The 345-nt window shown below is 50.1% G+C and overlaps 1 protein-coding gene across 1 annotated transcript in view; it reads left to right on the top strand.

Moving 5' to 3' along the window:
* The window catches only part of CSUI_010628 (uncharacterized protein), a gene marked incomplete at both ends in the record, with an annotated part of 856 nt that extends 511 nt beyond the window's left edge, over positions 1–345 (top strand). The window contains one exon of the mRNA XM_068070731.1: positions 7–345. Within this exon, the coding sequence (XP_067917293.1) occupies positions 7–345 (339 nt within the window). The remainder of the gene's footprint in view (positions 1–6) is intronic.

Here is a 345-nt window from a genome sequence, read left to right as displayed (position 1 = left end):
TCTTCTCCTTCTCGTTCTTCTTCTCCCCCCTCGACAAACCAAGGTGACGGAGGGAATGAGAAATCCTCGCCATCTCCCGACTCCGATGATACGGATGAAGGAGGAGGAGTCGCTCCTATCGTTTTAGAGGCCATGAAAGCTTCCTCCTCCTCTTCTTCGCGTGTTGATGCAAGTCGTAAGAAGGGGGCTTATGAAGGCAACTCACCCGCAGAAGAGAACGAGAAGGAAGAAGATGATCCTAGTGGTTCCTTTAAGAAACAAGATGATAAGAAGGGCAAGCCAGAGCGAGCTTCGCGTTCGGGTTCGATTCTCAAGAAGCATTCTACAAAGAAGGTTGGAGATGCC

Source organism: Cystoisospora suis (genome assembly GCF_002600585.1).
Source record: "Cystoisospora suis strain Wien I chromosome Unknown contig_7888, whole genome shotgun sequence".
Classification (NCBI taxonomy): Eukaryota; Apicomplexa; class Conoidasida; order Eucoccidiorida; family Sarcocystidae; genus Cystoisospora; species Cystoisospora suis.
Note: the sequence above shows the minus strand (reverse complement) of the source record. Positions and strands in the feature narration are given on the sequence as shown.